Genomic DNA, 18,528 nt, shown 5'->3' with positions numbered 1-18,528 from the left:
GTAAACTCATTTACTAGGGTATTCTTGGAAAGAATACAAAAGAGGAATGAGCACAGTTAAAATAAATTCACTGAAAAATTCAAACTAATGCTCACTGGAGAACAATTTTGTGCAGTTTTTCCCCAGTTCTAGTTATAGTCTGTTCAGTTCCCAAAACCAAGATTACCATATAACTATAAATTATCTGTTGAGATATTTGATTATATCCGTTTGCTTATATATTGTTTGTTTTTGCAAGGTTAATGCCATAAACAAAATCAAATCAAACTAACATAGCTAATTAGCCATGTTCCTGCTCAGCAAGTTAGAGATTTGTACATCAGAGGGGTGGAAGCTTCTCTAACTTGCTGAACAGAAACATAATTAATTGACTGTTAATTAGCCATAGAATTACATGGTTATTTACACTCATTATAACATCCATATGAAAACTGGAACAAAGTCATACTCTCAAAATAATACAAATGTTGGCACCTGAGTTGTGTGTGCCGTGTGGTCATTCACACAGAATAGCCTCCTGGAACAAGTCATCTGAGGGAAGATATGGATGGAAGGCTGTTTCAAGAATATGGGTGGTGTGACAGACATTGAAATCCCATGCATTATCTTTGGTGACCATATTGTATCAAGTTTATGTATCATTTTGGGCCAGGGATTGCATGGAACTCTGGGTGGGGCGGGGGAGGGAAGGTTATAACAGTTCCTCCAGGAACCAAAAACTGTGTGTGTATGTATGGGGGGTGGGAGGATTAAGGCGAATCACTTTGGTTGTAAACACCTCCTGAGACGTATCATCCATTGGGGAGGCTTACACATACTGGATCAATCTTGGCTTTCCAGAGATCAATGGACAAAAAATGGTTTTGATATGAAAAGGCTGGATTTATACTGACTCAGGGCCTTCTCTCTGATCCAGGAAATGGACAGGACCTTTGCAGAAGGAATTAGAGCTAGTGTGGGTATATCTCCTCACGTGGGAATTACATCCCCAGATCCAAGTGTAGACATTCCTTAAATTGCCAGGTAACCAAGCTGAAACAGTAACTCAGAGGTGTGAACTGTGCTCATTCATCTTGATGGGGCATTAACTCTGATACCTAATTATAACAATTTGAATGTCAACACTTAATTATTTCACTGTTGATCGTTTTAGCAGGAAAAGGCAGCTAATGTGCTTACTCAGTGTGAAGGGATATTACAGATGATAGATATTGACTGGTTATTATATAAGACTAATGTGGTCATACAGTTCATCCCCTGTCAATACAGGACTGTTCTGTAGCATACTATATTATTTTCTATAATATTTCTAGTGCTTTATCCAGTCTAGTTTTAAATGAGTCAAGCAGTGGGGCTACCATAACTTCAGTATATTATTCCATAGTCTTCTGGATCTCACTGTAAAGAATTTTTTCTTACATTTTATTTTTTTCTTAATTTCATTCCATTTCATCTAGTCACCCATTTTTCCTTTCATCATGCACAAAGTGAACTTCCAGGGGAAGGGAAAAGAGGAAGAAAGACAACAGCAGTTTTGAAAGAGCAGAAGGCACAGAGGGGGAACCACCAGGTAATGGGACATGATTAATTCCATCACTAGTTTTTTCCTATTTCAAACCCTTACTTATAGTATTATGTGTTGCCTTTACAAAGACAGGAAAACCAGGGGGAAATGTACAGAAGAGATCACCTATCCTCAATGTTTAATTTATGTTTATATGGGACATGAGCGCTTAAATCCAAAAGACACAAAATGCTAGATCCTATGTGGGCAGAACTTCACTAATGGTCCATCTGTGAAGCAATGTATTAAAGACATGGTGTTGACAGCTTCATAAGGGAATCTCATTTCTTGGGAACAGGCTAGATGACTATGAAAAAAACCACAAGTGTGATTTCTAAGATTTTTATAGAAAAAAACCCAAACTTCTTCCCCTATTGGGCTCTTAACCTGTAGAACATGAGCTAAAGGGTACCTCATTGTGCAGTGTGCAACTTCAGAGAGAAAACAAAGGAAAGATAATAGGGCCTCATCCTCCAAACAGCCCTGCCTAGAAGTTACCACAGCACTGGCTGACCATGGAGATTGGCCGCTGCTATAAAAATCATAGCTGGAGAGAATGACTCCCCTGGGGGAATGCCAACAGTGGGACTCTAGGCAGAAGTGACTTGATTTTTGAGCGTCACTCTGCACGATCCTGTCCTTACAGTGTATGATCTTACCTTGATTGTAAGATCCTGGGGTCAGGGACCTTGTTGTCTCACTGTAAAGGGCTTAAGCTTAGGCTTGGTGCTACAGATCAATAATAAAGGCGGAAGGGAAATTCGGCCCCCCTGCGTGGAAGGGCGGCAAGCTGTTCATGTGGGGGTGTTTCTCCTATGAATGAAGATGTATCACTCCCCGGCACGATAGTCTATGGGCGGGAGGGGGGTGGGGAGCTAGGTGCATATTTTCCTGCCTTTCTCGAGCTGCCACGGCTGCGAAGTTGCCATTGAAGCTGCCCTAACACGAATGCCTCCGATGAAGTGAGCTGTAGCTCACGAAAGCTTATGCTCTAATAAATGTGTGAGTCTCTAAGGTGCCACAAGTCCGCCTTTTCTTTTTACGGAGGCCCTTGTAGCACAACCTGAGCAGCGTTACGCAGGAAAAGAAAACCTCAGGCTCCCCCATCGCCGAGAATGAGGCCGGAGATCGGGCGGGTGGCTGCCCTCGGCTGTGACAAAGCCATTCCTCCGGCACGCACACGCCTCCTCCCCGCTTCCTCTCCAGGCCCCGCGCTCCGCTCTCCTCCCATCCCCGGAGCGCTCCAGAGCCCGGCGCCAGCCAGGGGCTTGCCCGGTTGGTTCACGTGGCTCTCGGGGTGGAGCGGCTGGCGGAGCGCGGGGGGTGGGTGGAGACAACAAAGCCCAGCTGTCGGCGGCCAGGGCGAGGGGAAGCGGCGGCGGCGGCGGCCCAGGAGGAGACAGGTGAGTGAGGCGAGGCAAGCGCCGGGCGGGGTGTGAGGGGCGCATGGCCAGGCGCCGGGGGGGGGGGGCAAGACGTTGCATTTGCCCGGAGCCGCTGTTCCTCGCCTCCGCGGACGCTGCTGTGCCGCCTCCCGCCCAGATGTAACCCCTGGCAGTCCCCCCGGCAGCGGGGCGCAAGCTGCTGCGGGCTGTGCAGGGAAGGGGCGCTGCCACGCTGGCAGAGCGAGTCACAGGACCGCTCCCCAGCGCTCGCCCCCCGGGGATGGGGGCGCGGCGACTGGCCCGAACGATCCGTTCCGCAGAAAGCGCCTGGCCCTGCAGGGTGTGGGCGGCGGGCTCCGCCCTGCAGCACGGCGAGGCACGTGAGTCGCCCTGGGCTGAGCTGTCAAAAGGCGCCTAAGGTACAAAGCGCGCTTGGCAGGAAGTACCGCCGCTGGGGTCACCGCCGGCTCGCGGGGCGGCTTCTTCCCTCCCCCGCCTTTGCAGCGTGCAGCGCTTTGCTTTCTGTGCAATCGCTGCGGGCGCCGGGCTCCCTGGAGGGGGCCAAGTGTTTGGCGGCTTCGCCTCCCCTCCCACTCCCCTTGCCAGGCAGCTGCCTCACCTGCTCTGGGCACACGGATTTCTTGGTCACAAAAAGAAAAGGCGGACTTGTGGCACCTTAGCGACGAACACATTTATTAGCGCATAAGCTTTCGTGAGCTAAAAGCCTTTCTTGGTCACAGTTATCTATTTGAAGCTGAGCGCTCGATTCCTCGCCCCTGTGTGGCGGTGATTTGGAGAAGGGTATGGGAGGGAGGTCTGCGGCTAATTTCAAGCTTGCCGGAAAAGATCACTTCTTCACAGCGGTCTGTTCTTGGGGCAGACCCCTCAGCAGCTACAGCCCGGTAGGAAGTAGACCCCGTGTGTCAGCGAAACGAGCGTCGGCGGCCGCAGCACTGAAATAAGAAAAGGAGGACTTGTGGCACCTTAGAGACAAACAAATTTATTAGAGCATAAGCTTTCGTGAGCTACAGCTCACTTCATCGGATGCATTTTTTTTTTCCACCAAATGCATCCGATGAAGTGAGCTGTAGCTCACGAAAGCTTATGCTCTAATAAATTTGTTTGTCTCTAAGGTGCCACAAGTCCTCCTTTTCTTTTTGCGAATACAGACTAACACGGCTGCTACTCTGAAACCTGTCAGCACTGAAATAGTTTCCTGCTGTGTATTCCAGTACTTCAGCTACTAGAGCCATGCTCTGTGCAGCGAGGGCTCTGCTGGAGAGGGAAACACATCTTTTGCTGTATTGAGCTAAGGTGCATCCCAGGAGTCGTTGGGATTATTTAAGTGTGAAGTCAATTTCCCGCAAAGGCTTTTACTTGTGGCCAGATTTTCCAATTCGAAGAGAGAGAGAGAGGGTAATAAAAGATTCAGTGGATAAAGTGCACAGCTGTTTGACCATTAACTGGTGTGACCTCACCAGCTAGTTAACATCCATAATTCCCTTGTGTGCTTGAAACAGCTGATGTGTCTTCTCCCTGGCTGGTCTCAGGGCCTGTGTCTATCTACACTAGACTTCTTCAGGAAATATTCCACTGTTCAACTGTTGCAGTGCACCCCACCAATGATAGCAAGGATGACAGTACTAGGGCTGTCTAGAGTGAGCAGGGTACTGTTGCTGGAACATTTCTTTAGAGTAAGTGTGAGTCCAAAAATAAACCAGCTACATCACATGTTGCAGAGTATACTAGACTTAAAAAGAAGGCTTACAATATGTTCATTGGTATGAGGTATACATATAAGAGTAACTTCTACTGAAATGGTTTCATAGTAGCAGCCGTGTTAGTATGTATTCGCAAAAAGAAAAGGAGTACTTGTGGCACCTTAGAGACTAACAAATTTATTAGAGCATAAGCTTTCGTGAGCTACAGCATCCGATGAAGTGAGCTGTAGCTCACGAAAGCTTATGCTCTAATAAATTTGTTAGTCTCTAAGGTGCCACAAGTACCCATTTCAGTAGAAAGAAAAGGAGTATCAGAAGCACTCTGCTTTGATTTACAGTTTTTACCATCACTACTGGGTTGCTTGAGAATCACATCTGTCATTTATGCTCCTATTTTGGTCTTTTTAAAAAAGATGCTGTAGTCTTGTAAACAAACAAGCAGATTAATATAACTGCCTATGGTTATTTAAAGAGCCCTGATATTGCTTTCATGCCCCCTCCCCCCCAAAACCTGATTTGAGACCTTAAACTTCTTGTCACAAGGTAATTATACATATAACAACCTAATTAGAGCTCTTCCATAGTAGTTTTCTGCCTTGTCTACATTATAATATTTTGGGAAACCTCCCACTTTTCCATTATGACTGGTGCTCATCCACTGATGCTAGCAATGGTGGGAATGCTACTATAGACATGGCTCATGTGACCACTTGGTTTTTACCACTGGGGTAGCTAGACCTGCTCCAAGCAGGGTTAAATAGTATTGCGGTAAAAATGCTGCTAGTGCAATGGTAGGAGATCTCTTTTAAAAAGCTAGTATAGGCACAGCCTTTATCTGTAGGTCTGAAAGGACTCTACAAAGGAGGTGTAAGTAGTATTATAGTTGAGGAAACTGAGGCACAGCGAGTCTAAATGAGCCTGTGACACTTGATAGATCATTACGAGTGCCAGAAACCCCCCATGCCTGGACTTGACTCCCAGTCCAGTGCCCTCTCCACTAACCTGTTCTGCTTAATTAAGCTTGCAGTTCAGCAAATATAGTAGCGTATAGTGAATATTACATAGGCATTGAGTTTCAGGGTGCATGGAAATTCAAATAAGAGTTTTATCATTTAAGAGAAGGTTGCCATCTTGCCATCATTGATATGATACAAGAAACCTTTTGGGTGAGTCTGTCATTAGTTCTTTACTATGGCTCAAAGGGTTTCACATTGCTATGCCATTAAAGAGAACTCATTCTTTCTGCATTAATTTAAGTTACTGCACTATATATCCATTTGAGCATTGCTGCTAACTCTGTAATTACTATCCAAGGCAGGTTTCTACACTTCAGGTAAGAGAAGTGTAAAAGGAACCCTTCAGAATGCTGATTAATAGGAAAGATCAGTGATGGGTAAATCTTATTACAGGGAATACACCTAAGAGAGCCTGATGAATCAGCATGTTGCATTCAGTGAGGAGGCGTGTAGCCATCACTGCATAGAAAGTTACAATAGTAACAGCGGTATTAACACCTAGGGAAGCTGCAAACTGTACATGCAATAGTGTAGAGTATGTGATGTTTGTAAAATAGTTCTTCCCATTTGCTAACTATATTTTGCCACTGCTCATCTGTGTGTTTCATTCACAGATCTCTTTTAATAATGCAAAAAAGACCTCATCGTTTCTGTGGTGAATGGTGAAAATATGAAAACGTGTTCTCTGAACTGATATTTCCTTTTACCTGCCTCTCCCCAAATTGTGGGGTGTAAAAACAGAAGACACGTGTATAAAACCATAATGTAAACAACAAGAAATCCAAAGAAAGATTCTGTATTACCTGTTGTGGCTATTCTGCTTAATTTTAAGAAAAGACAAATATTAAGAGAAAGTAGAGGTCACACTTCTGTAACGTAATAATGAAGCAGATTTAAAACAAACCATTAACGTTCTTCTGTTTAGAGTGCAGCATCATACGTGCAGCTAAAATCACACCCATATTTACTTTTTGCTATCTTTTTAAAAAAATAACTGTTAAAAATAAGGCTTGTTCAAAACATCTAAGTAAACTCTAATACGTGGCAGGGGAAAGTGTCAATAGTTTAATGAGTGGGGCATATAAGGAAGTTATTGAAGGAGTATCCATTCAGAGTTCTTGTCAGGTCTTTGTCAGTTTGTGGCAGAGGATGTCTAGCCTTAGAAAACAAAACATTTCAGTATTTTACATATATTTGTTTTTTATTAGTTTTGGAAACATTCCACCCTTTTCTATACACACAATTCTAGAAGTTCATTTATGAATGACACCACGCAGGTGAAGTAATATCTTTCACTGGACCAACTTCTGTTGGTGAGAGAGACAAGCTTTCAAGCTCACATAGAGCTCTCCTTCATGTATGAATGACAGATTCATTTACCTCTGTAACCAAACTGTCACTGCAGCATGCCTAAGTCATGAGTTGAGTTACTGGAAAAGTTATAGTGTAAATACTTGTTTTAAAACAAAAATAAACAAACAAAAAACCTGGTTATTCTGGCTTTTAACTTATACATCTGTGTACACACAAAGGCAAAGGGTAGCTTGGGGTGGACCTTTACTAATGTTTCCTCTAATTTTTGACAGGCCATGTTGCAAAAAATTGCTTCTGTGCAAATTTTTGTGTGCACTGTGTTTCGCTGTGTGCACAGGGTTTAGGATCACTGTGCGGGCGCACACGCACACAGCTTAAGAGAGAACAGTGACCTTTACTTACGGAATGGGAGGGAAGGCAAAGGAGACTTCACACTTTGTGCCTCTCACAATGGAGCGGACAACAATCATTCCTGGGTTCAAGGACCATTCCCTGGTAGTGTCCATACAGCAAGATCATGACCCACTCATCTGCAGAGCACTGGACAGGGTATAGCAAGAGGTGAATTTCATGAGGTATTGTACATTCATGAAGTATGCAATGCTTTTTGGTGATTGATTGGGGCAGGGAAGTTTCACCTCACCCCTAATACAGAAATCTGACTGAGGGGGTGCAGGGTCTGGGAGGGAGTTTGGGGGCAGGAGGGGATGTGTGGGAAAGGGGTGGGAGTGCAGGCTCTGGGAGGGGGTGGGAAGTGCGGCGCTTATCAGGGCTCTTAGGCAGGGTAGGCTTGGGGGCCTCCGCATGGCACTGCCCCGCAGCTTCCTGTTGGCTGCAGTGGCACTTGTGGCAAGAGCTGAGTGCGTAGACGCAGACCCACCCCACCCAGGGGCCGCAGGAAGGGGCCAGCAGCCACGTGGAGCAAGCAGGCACAAGCCGGTCAGCTCAGCTCCACTGCTGGTGGTGAGTGGGGGCCCCAGGCATTTTTAAATCATCCGGGGGATGCGTGGGGGGGAGCACCCGGTGGCAGAAGGCAGGGCCGAGGGAGAGACCCGGCCTCAACATTGCTGGAGCCGGGCCCCGGGCCAGGAATATTCCTGGTGCCCAGGCAGTACAGGCCCATATAACTTGCCGCCTATGCCCTGTAGCACTGGATTCAACATGACCAGGTGCCTGTTTGTTTTACCTACATACCTCTAAATTGAAAGACACCCAAGATGTGCAGGTATTTTTCTATGACCTAACTTTATGGGGTGTGCCATGACTTAATCTGACGTAGTTTGGCAAACAGCTTTAACTGGCTAGACTGGAACTTTCTGATGCTGAATATGGATAAAGCTGCAGTTCTGGTTTTTTTAAGGTTTTGGCAATTGACCATGTGTCTGGTGATTTGTTCTTTCAAGGTTAATTCTTCCTGCATTATGTTTATTTCAGTGATAAGGAACAGGAGTCTTCTGTAATGCCTTTGCTTCTCATTAGTGCTCTAGCCAGATGGTGTTTAGTTGCCAGATTTGTTTAATATTTCAAACTTTAAATCAGACTCTACCTGGAGCTAAAGCTTTGGAGCTAAATGCTTTCATTTCTCATCTTGACTGTTACACTTCCAAACAATCTCCACTGCTCATCTGTCTCTTCTGGCCAATGCTTCCAGTCTGAGTTCTACTGCAACTTTAATTGACCACTTCCCCAATCACTAGTTAAGTTTCTGGGCACTACCCCTGAAACGTATTCCAATTTTAACCTTGATCAGTCACTTTTAAAAAGTCTTCAAATTCAGTGTAATTTTAGCTACAAAATGTCATTCATATTTGTCTTTAAAGTAACCAGTGCCCCAGACTTCTCCCTCTTTCTTAAATGGAGGCAATTACATTTTTGAAACTTCCTCCCTTGCAACTCCTATTCAGTCAAATCTCTCAAAATTGTTTTTAATTCTTTTAAAGAACTTCAACTAACTTGTTCAAGCTATTCAATGGTAATTGGAAAATGATGCTATATCATATTAAGCTTCCAGTTGTCTCATAAGAGTTGGGCTGGGTCAGTTTTTGTCCGAGACAGCTGAGAAAAATGCAGATGTTGCTGAAAGCAGTGTTGATGACTCTGTAGGTAGCACTATTCCCTCTGAGTCATTAATGAACCAGGGCCCCACTATAGCATGGTGGTGCATGTTTTGTCTCTGGGTGAGGCTTACCTGAGATCTTCACTACTAGCTTATTAAAAGTTTCATGATACTTTCCACAAGGACAGCCATACACATCTGTGTCCTGGCCCAATTATTCTGACTGCATGGATTCTTATGACTTCAGTGGAAGTTTGATTTTTTTTTTCTTAAGCAATGGGGATAGTGTGCATTTGTCCATTTTCACTTGGGGTGGGGGCATAAGTGGCTTTTGATTTAGGATTCTGCAAGTTTAGAAGCAGTTTCTATCAGATTCAGTATTTCATGGGAAGTCAGCTTCTTCAGCTACTGCTGATGTGAGGGGCAGACCATCTCAAGTTTCTGCAGCTTGAGCAGAAGCTAATTTTTTTTTTTAAATAACTAGTTTCTGGGTAAGTGTTTATAAATCTTGGGGGGTCCAAAAGCCTGTAATAATCAATGATCCATTCACACTGTAAGGGATAAAAATGTAGGCATGAAAAATGTTTTAGTCCTCAATAGCATACACCATATAGAAATCACAAGCATTCAGCTTGTACCAGTTATCACCTTACCCTGGAAAACACCACATAACACTGGTAAACTGCTGTGAAATAGGATTCCCTGTACAGATCTGAGGGGTGAGAGGAATCTGTTACACTTAAGGTGATCAGAGATGAGCCTTAGACATCTGAACTGTTCTAGCTAAGTAAATCCATTTATGTATTTAGCCATGAAATCTTAACACAAACAAACAAAAACCACCAGCCTTTGACCTTAGCACATATTCCTACAGTTGTACAACACTTGGAAGGGACAATATGAAATGGTAGCGCGTACCATAATGAATCGTAGGCCTATTCTTTCTTCCACTGGAATCTTACAGAACATGCCTTTGTGTAGTAGCCATCTTTCAAATTGCACTCCAATTTATTTGAGAAGGAGAGTGGTTTTATAGATAAGACTAACTGGAAGTCAGAAAATGTGGGATCTGTTCCTGGTTGTGCCAGAGACACACTGACATTTGGAAAGCAGTGTCACATTTCACTGTACCTCAATTTCTCCATCTGAGAGGAAGGGATAACTCTCCCCTTCCTCAGCCTTCAAGTCCAGGCAAACACCATGTTCCTACTTATACCTCTGCACCTATTTCCTTCTATTCCCCCATCTTGCTTTATTTACTCTGCTACTATTGAGGGCGTTCTGTGCCAAAAAATTAGAAATTCAGCATACAATATTTTAAAATTCTGCAAATTTTGTCAAATGTGGAGGCTCCAGCACAGCAGTGGGGGGCACAGATGTTTGGCTGCACAGAGGTGGGAGATCATTGTGCAGCTCCCATCTCCCACCCCCAGGACACAGACAACGGTGAGGCTACACCCAAACCTGACACAGCACAAGGACCGGGCCTGCCCCAGAAACACCCCAGGGCCCTGCCCCTCTGGGCCAGGTGTGGGCAGGCAGGCTTAGCAAGACTGGACACTACCCCTGAAATATATTCAAATTTTGTGGAGGGGCTTTGTCAGGGTTCCCTCCCCACTCTGAACTCTAGGGTACCAAGTGGGGACCCCCCAAGCTTATTTCTACCTGCTTAAGTTAAAAACTTCCCCAAGGCACAAATTCTTCCTTGTCCTTGGATGGTATTGCTGCCACCACCAAATGAGTTAGACAAAGATTTAGGAAAAGGACCACTTGGAGTTCCTGTTTCCCCAAAATATCCCCCCCAAACCCCTTCACCCCCTTTCCTGGGGAGGCTTGGGAGTAACCAAGGTGAGCACAGACCAGACCCTTGGGTTTTTAGGACACTTAAAAACCCAATTAGATTCTTAAAAATAGAACTTTATTATAAAGAAAAAAAGTAAAAGAAGCACCTCTGTAAAATCAGGATGGGAGGTAATTTTACAGGGTATTAAGATTTAAAATACAGAGGATTCCCCTCTAGGCAAAACTTTAAAGTTACAAAAAACAGGAATAAATCTCCCTCTTAGCATAGGGAAAATTCACAAGCCAAAACAAAAGATAACTTAATGCATTTCCTTCCTATTATTTACCATTTGTAATCTTAGACGCTTATTTCAGATATGGCTTTAGGAGATGTATTTTTCCTGCCCTGGTCCCTCTCTGTCCTGGAGAGAATACAAAGAGAGCACAAACAAAAACTTTCAAATCTGTGGGGGAAAATATATTCTTCCCTTATTGGTCCTTTTGGTCAGGTGCCAACCAGGTTATTTGATTTTCTTAACCCTTTACAGGTAAAGGAGGGATTTTATGCTACCCTTAGCTGTATGTTTATGACAGGCTTAGTGTGGGGGGCTCCAAGTGTGGGTTGAGAGGGTTCTGGGTGGGGCAATCTGGGTATGGGTGGCTCGGTGAGGGACCTGGATGCAGGAGGGACCTGGCTGCACAGGGTCTTGTGGGGGAGGGGGACTGAGTGCAACAGTAATGGGGCTCAGTAGGGAGATGAAGGGGGGTATGGGGAACTTGGCGGGGTCCAGATGCTGGGGGAGTGGGACTCAGTGGGGTGGGGATCCAGGAGCAGCTGGTCAGAGGTCAGTAGAGTGGGGATCCAGGTGCGGGTGGCTTGTTGGGGTGGTCCAGATGCAGGGGAGTGGGGCTCGTTGAGAGGGTTCTGGGTGCAGAGGGGGCATGAGGCTCAGTGGGAGGGTCTGGGTATGAGGGAGACGGGGTAGGTCAGATCGGGGAGCAGCTCCCTGTAGCTCCCAGTGATCCCTCCCCCTGCAGCTGAGGAAGGATGGATGCAGGAAGCGTGGTGGGAGGGAGTTTGCAGAGCTTCCTACAGCCAGTGGAGAAATCTGGAGGTGGGTCTGACATGGCCCCAGATGCCATGCAGAGGAAGAGGAAGTCCCATCCTCCCCAGCCAGGACTAGCAGCTGAGCCCAGCACGGGGTAGGAGCCATGAGCCAGGTCTTCCCCTGTCCCACAATGACTCACCTCTCTGTTAGCTGCCCTCAGCACCCAAAACATACTGCAGGGGAAGGCTGCATGACTACTCTTGTTACTTCCCTGGCAGAAAGTCCTTTTTCTGCAGAGAAACAAAAATCTGTAGGAGACAAATTCTGTGCAGGCACAGTGGCACAGAATTTCCCCAGAGTACTCTGCACAAGGCTAACTATTTTCTATGCATGTTTTCATATTATAGTCTCCTTGCCTTCCTCTTATCACTCCTTAGGTTAGAAACTCTCTCAGTCTGGCTTATTACTACCCTAGGATTCAAGTCCTAGTTTAAAACATACACCTGCAAAGCCTTTTGTCTACCAGTTAAATATATACCATTAAAAGGAGGAGTTCTGTCATTGTGGAGAGTAGTGACTGGTTCATTAAGACTGACTTGCTTGCTCCTTGGCCTTTTGTGGTCTGTAGATTACGGTGTTCAATGCTGATACTAAAAGAATACTCAGGACAATTTTAAATCAGACTGAGAAGGAAAACAGCATCTGTTTTGCTCAGATCAGTAGCTTAAAAGTTGAGAATAAGTACTAATACAGTGATTCAATGAATCTAGCTTCATCGTGGTAGAGATTGTGAAGTTTAGTCTTGGCAATCATGCAGAGAAATAATATTTATTACAGCAAGGCAACACCCGTAGAAGAGATTTTAATCTGATTCCCAATGTGCTTCAACAACATTGACAATACTAGTAATAAATTATTCACATTTTAGGGATGAAACAGGTATTAAGTATTTAAAACTGCTCTAGTTTCCCATTGGATTCCTGAACTGTCAGTGTCAGAGATAACATCGGTTAACAAAATGGCTCCTTTCAGCAATATGCTTAAATACAAAAATTGTTTATGGTGGCAAAAGTTTAATGTGGTGTACTTTTGGAAGGCGGGGGGGGGGGTGCAAATAAATACATTCCCCCACTGTCATCACCACCATATGCATATAGGCTCCTTTTCTTTCTAAATAAATTGGAGACATTGTGGGCATGCCTACAGACACCATTAATGTTAATGGGAGCTAAATTAACCCATCAAGGAGATACCAAACCAGAGGCTCTGTAAATAGACTAGGCATATAGGGGATATTTTTAATTCAGAGCTCCTACCTTATCAGGCTTACTGCTGAAACAGGAACTCAAGTTACCAGACTGCTTCAACAAAACAAGATAACTTCTCCTGTCACTCAATACTCTGAGTAGCATCATAAGCATCGGAATCTTTCTAGCTGGCTTAATGACCAAGGCAAAATGTCCAACTATTAATAGCTGGATTACTGATCAATAGATTAAAGTGGTAGGACTATATTAAAGTTAGTAACATTTTTAAAGATAGATATACAAGGCACAGACGAGTATAGGATTTGTTGAATGACCCTCTTTAGTTAAGGGTTTCACTTGTTTGAGATGTATAACTTGCGCTTTTAACCCAGATATTGATTGTTGTAAGTCAGATATTGACCAGTATGAATTTTGGTAATTTTTTAAAGTCATCAAAAGACAGAGAATCAGATACTTCTTCTCTGCAACTCAACATTCTCCAGTTCCAAGGATCCCTTCACCCACATTCACACCCCACACTGCCAGCACCCTACTTCAGCAACCATAATCCTTCTGGGTTGCACTCATTGTAGAAAGCAGTAAGTTTGGAAGTACAGGAGCACTAGTCACAGTGTTTGAGTAAGTGATCGTAATTAGGGCTGTACCTTCCTTCTGTGGTTTCCTGCTCATAATTCTGCCTTTGCCTGGACGCTTTGAAAGTGACTCTTCCAGCATGGTCTGTTTCATCCTCAATTTCTTCTAGTCAGCACATGGTCCCGTGCATGCCATTGGTGCTCAACTTGGTAATCAGCACTTGCTGCTTTGCTTGAACATGTTGCCAGGTGAGGAAGCAGACACACAAACAAAGGAGCACTCATGTTACAGCATGGGTTTTCAAGTTGGCCCCACTCTATCTCTGTGTATGGAACCAGTCAGTAGTACTCCTTGGCCAAGGAGGTTACTGATGTGGATGCTCCACTTTACCCAATTCAGGAGTTAAGCACATTGCTGTCATATCAACCCAGGTCCTACTGGCCCATGGAGTGGGAGGTTGGAAGTGGACATTTAATCTAGATCTTCCACATGGCACTGGAGACTCTTGGTACTAGGTTGGTTCTACAATTTAATTATTAAACACTGCTATTTCAGTCCCTAATGGGGCAAGGTTCTGATGATATTTAAATCCTCTTACAAGGTTAGTCTGCTCCTGGAAGTTTTGTACTTAATCCTATAGACTCTGCATGGGATAGCTATCAAAAATCAAAGTGATTTCAATAGAATTCCATGCTAGATTTTACTGTTGAGAATTCTCAGACTTAGTCAACACTAAAAAAAGGTTTGTGCCTATAGCTGTACCAGCAAATCCTTCTAATACAGATGCAGCTTCTACTGACAAAAAATGCTTCTGCTGGTATAGATTATACCAAATTTTCAAAGGAAATAAGCCATACTGACATGACTTTTTTGCCCATATAACTGCATATAAACTAAGGGATTTGCCAGTATAAAAGTGACATTAAAATAATTCTAATAAACATTTATAAAAGATCCTAGTGCAGACTTGGCCTTAGCATCAAAATCAAGGTTGTAAAAGGCTCCAAAGGTGACTCTAAAAACATTAAATATTGAAGGTAAGTATGGCTTTTAGCAACAGAAATAGTTGATCCTTTACAAATTAAGATGTTTGTTCTGGGATCTCCCCAGCCTAATATTTCAAACAGCATGGTTCTCAATTAGATAGTGTAGTAGCAACAGACAGTGACAGTGCACAATTTTATCCTCAAAAACAAAACTGATGTTTACAGCACATCTGACTTAACTTTGCCTTCCTCCCACAACATATCTCCAATCCTATAAACACCCCCATTTGGTTCCTCCACTACCACTGGGAAAGAACAGCAACTAAAAGTAAATGGGAATTCCATCAATTATATAGAATTTGACCCACATCAGCAGTATCTAGGCAGAATATTATTATTTGTACTATCACAGCACCAATCATGGATCAGGACCCCATTGTGCTAGGCCCTGTACTAACACAGAACAAAAAACTAGTCTCTTCTCCAAAGAGCAATCTAGGGAAGAAGTTTGCCCTAGGACTACAGCTCCATTGTCAGAAAACCTTAAAGCCATGGCAAAGAAAAGAACTTGTATATTTCTCACAATGCATCAGTACTCAGACATGTAAAGTATTTATCTACCTTGCTTCAATATATTTATCTTCACAACACCCCTGTGAGGTAAGGAAATATTATCATCCCCATTATGATACAGGCTGGGAACTAACCCACAGAGAGGGTAGAGTCCACATAGTTAAAGCTCTTATTGACTTCAATGGGAGTTAGGTGCCTAATTACTTGTGAGGATCTGGGCTTAAGCGACTTGCACAAGGTCACACAGAAAGCATGTGGTGGAGCAGGGAATCAAGCCAGAGTCTCACATGCCAGGCTAGTGTCCTAACCACTAGATTAGCCTTCCTTTTATCAATTTTAACTCTAATTATTAGCACTAAATTAGAGGAAATTACTGAAACAAGGTTTCATAATTGGCAGCATACATAGCTCTGCAGAGCAATCTGGGAAGCTGCCTTTGAATTTATATATTCATTTTAATTCCTCCTTACACTATGCTCAGTTTCTGGCAGGAGACAGATCAACAGGATGTGGTCTCCTCCCCCAAATTAGCATTAGCAACAGGCAATCTCTAAACAGTGAACTGCTTTTATAGCTCAGTTAGACTCTGCTGAATTTTATAATTCAGACACCAAAGAAGGCCAAATTATTAGCATTCAGCCACAGAGAGAGACATGGGTCATCTATACTGAATGTGTTATAAGAAATTAGGTTTAAATTTAAAAAAGTATTTGACATCACTTTGTCAGCGCTGTAGAAACCCAGCAGTAGAGATAGTGAGAGTTAGTACTATAGCAGAGCTTCCAGTTGTCCATGAAGATTTCTTCTTTTTTCAACTGACATTTCAAGTCAGAGATTTTTTCTGGAGGGAGGGCAGGGTACTAAGTTGAGTGCTCTGATCCTAAAAACGCATATTGGAGTTTTCATTAACTTATAAAGGCCAATTTAACATTTACAGCAAAACAATCAGTAGCCTTTCTCAGCAAAAGGGATATCTATTTTTCTTCCAATGCCGAACTTTATTTAAAAAACATTCTAAAGAATTTGGAGAGAACTGACATTTACTAATTCAGAAACAAAACTCATTTCTTCACACAAAGAAGGAAAGATCAGAAATGTTGACTGTTGTAACAGCCATTACTTGTGCAGATCCTATTAACAAGTGCATAATCACCTAATCACTCCCTTGAAAGCACACCAGATGATAGTCAGAAACACTGGAAGCGTGGCTGGAATCTTGCCAGGCAGCTCAAGGATTCAGATTTCACACCAGATCTCCTACAGAAGTATCAGGATGACCTCACTTGTTTAATAAAAGCATAAAGCTAATAAAGTCAAAATAAAGGGCTATGAATACAGAAGATAATTTAAGACAACAGTGGTGGTGACTAGATGGCCTGAAAAGATATAAGAGGCTATTGTTGATGAAAGATGGGTACATTAGACTAGAAAACCACTGAAAATAGCCATCTTGGTGAAGTTTCTCCCAAAGTAGCTCAGTGCAACGATTCAACAGCATACATCAGTGATTTTGCTCATATTACAGGCTACAGAGATAAAAGCTTATTAATAAGGATCCCTTTCAGACTGTGCTGAGGTTGACCATGGAGCTCCACAAAACAAATAGATGCATTAAGTGTCCCATGTAGTGTGCTTCTTTAAAAGCACATAAAAAGTTAGCAGACAATAAAACCTGATAGAGGTAGCCACAATCACACTTTAGCACTAACTTTCTTGATTTTTGCAAAATAGTCAAACCTCAAAACTATTATTACTTCAAATTACCCCCATGAGTATAAGCAGTAAAAGTAAGTGTAAACTATACATTCATTCACCCCACCCCCAGGTAACTCAAATATCTAACAAGCTCATAGAATTGTAAGTGGCTGCTTACAAATCTTTTTGTAGCTGCTTCCAAATTCTGGGTGGGATTAGGGGGTGGAGCTAGCTCTTTAGTTCTGCCCCATAGCCAGGTTCATAAAAGGGGGTGCCTTTCTGGGGGAAATCTACAAGTTAATAGTAACTTGAGTGTTTGGTATTGAGGTTTTTGTTACCCTACTTCCTTGCTTCTGTTCTCATGCCAAAACACTGTAAATCATCCTCCAGTGGGGATAATTCTTTAAATAGCTTTCTAAATACATCTTATAGTCAGCAATGCAAGGTAAGTCATAAGCTTGCTTTACTGCTTCTCATTCCCTTTTTATATAAAATAATTGCCCTGCCCTTAGGTCTTAGATGTAAATACAACTTGGCTTTCCTTCTACAGTATATTAAAGGTTTTCTATTTTCTCTGTCCCCTAAATTTGAGTTTTGTTCTCCATAGTCCTTGCTCTCCATAAAGCTAACTCAGGGCAAAATTTAAGCTGTTTTAAAAAAAAAAAAACCCTTAACATAATAAACTTACAAGTAGGTTCTACTTTCCACAAGCCCTGCCTGAATGTCTGGGACTAATGAGGAGTAATGCATAACGCCCTCCCCATGTGATCAAGATAGATTAATGTGGCTTTGATGACTGTTACACCTAAGCTAAACCAATCATAATTTCTCCATGTGTCTTGTGTTTAATCACATAATTGTAGTTTAGTGGGTGCTCTTTAATCCACCTGGCTTCCCTGGAACTGTCTGATAACTTTTGCCTTGGAGTGTACCACAGTATTTTTGTGTACTTCTATATACGATAGTTTGTGACTTGGCCCCTTTAATAATTTATTTCTTTGACTGAGATCAAGCACTGTAAGGGGCTGCTAATGGAAATGGGAGTCTTTGTGGGTGGAAAAGGGAGTGCTTGTGAGCTCTTTGGTACTTTGCTCTACCTATCTTACAGTAATTTGGTGACTCAGCTGCTTCTGAATTGAGCTGTGGTACTATTCTACCTTCTCCTGATATAGCCACATGTAAAACAAAACTATTGCTATGTATTGTGGAATAGTCTTTTTTCCTTGTTTAGAATGTCCCATAATACAAAGTACAACTTTTGTTGTATGTAAAACCTGACTAGGATGTTACATGGTAGTTAATGAGTAGCCAAGCCCTCTAAATATTGTATCAGGCAGAGGAGCTGGAACAGTGAGGTCCTGGGGGCCATGGCTCCCCACACTTTTTACTGGCTGTAAAGGTGAGCAATGGGGGTTGCGGGTGGAGAGGAGTGAGCAGGGGGGCAGTCTTGGGGAAGGAGCAGGGCCACGGTTTGGGCACCTGTGGACCTCCACTTTGAGTGCTTTGGCCACTCCTGGCATAAGGTAAAATGCTGGCAGTTGCTTGG

The 18,528-nt window shown here is 43.3% G+C and overlaps 1 protein-coding gene across 2 annotated transcripts in view; it reads left to right on the top strand.

Moving 5' to 3' along the window:
* The first annotated feature begins 2,719 nt into the window (after positions 1–2,719).
* Positions 2,720–18,528, top strand: part of MAPRE2 (microtubule associated protein RP/EB family member 2) — a 153,736-nt gene continuing 137,927 nt past the window's right edge. Inside the window, exon 1 of one of the 2 annotated variants that reach the window (XM_038391743.2) lies at positions 2,720–2,967. Coding sequence is in view for 1 of the 2 variants with exons in the window: in XM_038391740.2 (XP_038247668.1) it covers positions 17,344–17,427 (84 nt within the window). In the remaining variant the exon portion in view is untranslated. Of the gene's footprint in view, positions 2,968–17,277; positions 17,428–18,528 lie in introns of those variants that run through there. The other variant, XM_038391740.2, reaches the window with a different exon arrangement.

This window comes from Dermochelys coriacea, chromosome 2, assembly GCF_009764565.3.
Source record: "Dermochelys coriacea isolate rDerCor1 chromosome 2, rDerCor1.pri.v4, whole genome shotgun sequence".
Classification (NCBI taxonomy): domain Eukaryota; kingdom Metazoa; phylum Chordata; order Testudines; family Dermochelyidae; genus Dermochelys; species Dermochelys coriacea.
This window is presented reverse-complemented; position numbering and strand designations above follow the sequence as displayed.